This window comes from Triticum dicoccoides, unplaced genomic scaffold (assembly GCF_002162155.2).
Source record: "Triticum dicoccoides isolate Atlit2015 ecotype Zavitan unplaced genomic scaffold, WEW_v2.0 scaffold176614, whole genome shotgun sequence".
NCBI classification, from domain to species: domain Eukaryota; kingdom Viridiplantae; phylum Streptophyta; class Magnoliopsida; order Poales; family Poaceae; genus Triticum; species Triticum dicoccoides.
The window spans coordinates 1,405-4,547 of NW_021224016.1; the positions used below are offsets into that span (position 1 = coordinate 1,405).

The 3,143-nt window shown below is 44.5% G+C and overlaps 1 protein-coding gene across 1 annotated transcript; it reads right to left on the reverse strand.

Moving 5' to 3' along the window:
- Positions 1–1,385: 1,385 nt before the first annotated feature.
- On the reverse strand, positions 1,386–3,140 carry LOC119344625 (receptor-like protein EIX2; the record flags this gene model as incomplete). Its single annotated transcript, XM_037615008.1, has 1 exon — positions 1,386–3,140. A coding segment is annotated over one exon (1,755 nt), but the record flags the coding sequence as incomplete, so codon positions are not given.
- Between the last annotated feature and the right edge of the window lie 3 nt (positions 3,141–3,143).

The window sequence follows — 3,143 nt, forward strand, 5'->3', positions numbered from 1 at the left end:
TGGAGGAATCTGAGCCGTAAGGGACGGCAGCCGCGAGAAAGCGCCGGCCGTCTCCAGGCCATTGCTCTTCTCATTGCTCCATCACTATATCCCGTCGTCTCCCCGGTCCAACTCTTACTACGGACAGAACTCCCAACGCTGCCTTAACGTCCTGGCATGCAATGGAGGCTTTCTCCTCCCGTTAATGAAGCCAGCTACCACTGAGCAGCTTCCGGTCCTTCTTCTCCGCCTCATGCCGAGTTTCAGCGCCGAAGAACGTCGTCAGGCCAGCTAATTAACTTCTCTCTTCTCTGTAATTTGCTCAGTACTGGAAAACTATATCAACTAATACGGATGTTAGTTCATCTCTTTTTTCATCACTAGCAGCCAACATGATCTGCTCTTACGTTGCAATAACTGGAATTCTAGCCCATGTGGACATATGAGCTGAAAAAGACAAATGGGGTATCATGCATGACCATGGTGAACCACAACTGTTGATCCCGCATTTTCTGTAAGCATCATGTACTAGGAACGCGTTACAGAACACGTATAGTGATCAGCACTCAGAAGAGTAACGGAACCAACAACATGATTAGTTCCGGAATTGATTGGGTTTATAAATAGCCTGACACTTGAGACATTTTTTTAGAAAAAGGAGGATGACCCCCGGCCTCTGCATCTGGGAGATGCATACGACCACTTTATTGATTATTCTCGAGGACCTTACAAAGTATTACAACAATGTATCTGAATCCACCATCTTGGCAACATATGCCGCTACTCCTATCCAATATGATGAAGGGGTGCTAGCTGGGCCACTACCCAAACCACTCACCTAAGCCTAACATGAAAAGCCGGAAGCCGAAACTCATTCGGAAGCCCCAGCCGAGCCACATACCGGGTCTGGGGCACAATCCGGTCAGACGCACTCGTGTGTCGTCGCCGCCATCTTCCACAGGTCTTCAGATCATATTGAGGCTTCTACCTTGTCTAGCCACTCTGCCATCGACGTCACCATGACGCCAGACAGCAACCTCCTCCTGCGCGAGTCTAGCACCGCGCATCGGGCGCCGAGTCTCCACTGCACCACGCCGCCGAGATCCGCCGTCATCAATGTGCAGGATGAAGCACCGCTCCACCAAAAAAACCGCCCACTGGTCCCTCGAACCCGTGTACGCCTCCAAGAATGACACTTGAGAGATGCCGCTAGACACATTACATATGGAGAACACAACTGTTGTACATACCAATTCATACAATATACTTTCATCACAACTTACAACACTCTCGGATATAGAGAGCAATCCGTAAAAAACGAAAGGTCTGGATGGAACACATAATTATTATCATTTTTTTTGCGAGAGGATTATTATCATTCATATAACAATAACATATATCTATACTTAAGTTTTACCTACTTTCCTCTTCAGATTGGCCCATCTCAGTACCACTGCCACATAAATCTTGTCCTGCAGCCCTTCCACAAATATGAAATAAGCAGTTCTCCATCTTTTTTTAAACAACATCACACAGAAGACCACCCAAAGGCCCATGATATACCCAACAGCCAAACCAAGGTAGAAGGATATATGATCGGATCCATCTCCATGATCTGCATGTGTAGGTCCACTTGAACTATTTCCTGTACAGTTGTTCGTCAAGGAGTAACCACATAAACCAATGTTTCCAATGTAGTCAGATGCGTCAAAAGTATGGAATTGATTTCCAGTTGGTATCTTTCCAGTCAGAGTGGTGTATGACATGTTCATATAGCTTAGAGAGGTGAGAGCAGTCATGCTTGAAGGGATCTCGCCTGAAAGCTCATTGTTTGACAGGTCAAGAGATTCCAATTGCATGAGTTTACCAATCTTCTCAGGGATAGCACCACTTAAGCTGTTCCACGAAAAGTTCAGACTTCTTAGTCCAGCAAGAGAACCAATCTCTGGAGGGATCACTCCGGTTAAACTGTTACATGACAAATCAAGAACCACCGTATCTGAGATTTCATAAAAAAATTCAAGTTGTTGACCTTTAGTATGAACAGGAACTCCTTCCCCCAAAAAGATATAAGCAAATACTCCGTTGTACAGATGAGGCCCTTGTCTGTGATCGATGGCATTATTAAGAACATAACTATATTGAGAAGTGCGGGCCATTGCACTCAAGTTAACTAATGATTCCGGCATGCTTCCTGAGAAGTTGTTGTGTGCAAGATCTATATACTGTAGCTCTTGAATATTTCCAATTTCAATGGGAATTTGGCCAGTAAACATATTGTACCGCAGACGTAACAGTGCTAAGTACGGTAACTTCACGCCCATCCAGACAGGTAGGTCTCCGGAGAATTTGTTATATGAAAGATCAACAAAAACAAGGTTGGGGCAGCTTTGAAAGACTACTGGGAACTCTCCTGACAGGTTGTTGGTATTCAAATTTACCATATTAAGGTTATGCATGGTTGAGTTAGAATCCTCTTTGCAATTTGGAACTTCTCCTGTCAGCTTGTTGCCTGATAGGTCTAGCAGAGTCAGCTGTGTCAATGAGCATAATGAAGATGGAATGGGGCCTGATATTGAATTGCTATAAAGACTAAGATCCTGCAATAACGGGGCTCCGAAATCTGATGGCAATGTCCCTGATAAAGAGTTCACTGATAAGTACATGCCTTTAATATTTCTTGGAAATTTTGGAACTGCACCGGTAAATCTGTTGTTGGATAGAATGATAAGTTCTGCTGCCATAAATTCCATTGTTGCTGGTAGTGTGCCGGTTATCTGATTTTTGGACAGATCCACAACTTCTGCCCTTGAAAATGCAACCCAAACCCAATTTGGGATTGTAGTTATGCTTGCATTTGCAATCATAAGGAGCTCAAGGCCTGTCTGTGATCTAAGCCATGACGGGAATGCTGGCCCTATCTGCAGACCATCTAACAGAACTGCTTGTAGTTTGAATGGACGAACCCAATTCGGACTGACCTTGATCTGAAGAAGTGTCTTGCCCAAAATTAAGATCTTCAAATTTCTCAGGCTTTTTAGGTGATCTTCAGTGACTACGCCATTTAGCTCGTTTACTTCTAGGTCCAAAACAAGCAATTCGGTGAGTGACCATATCCATTTCGGAATAGGTCCTGTAAGCTTATTGTGAGGCAGGGCCAAGCA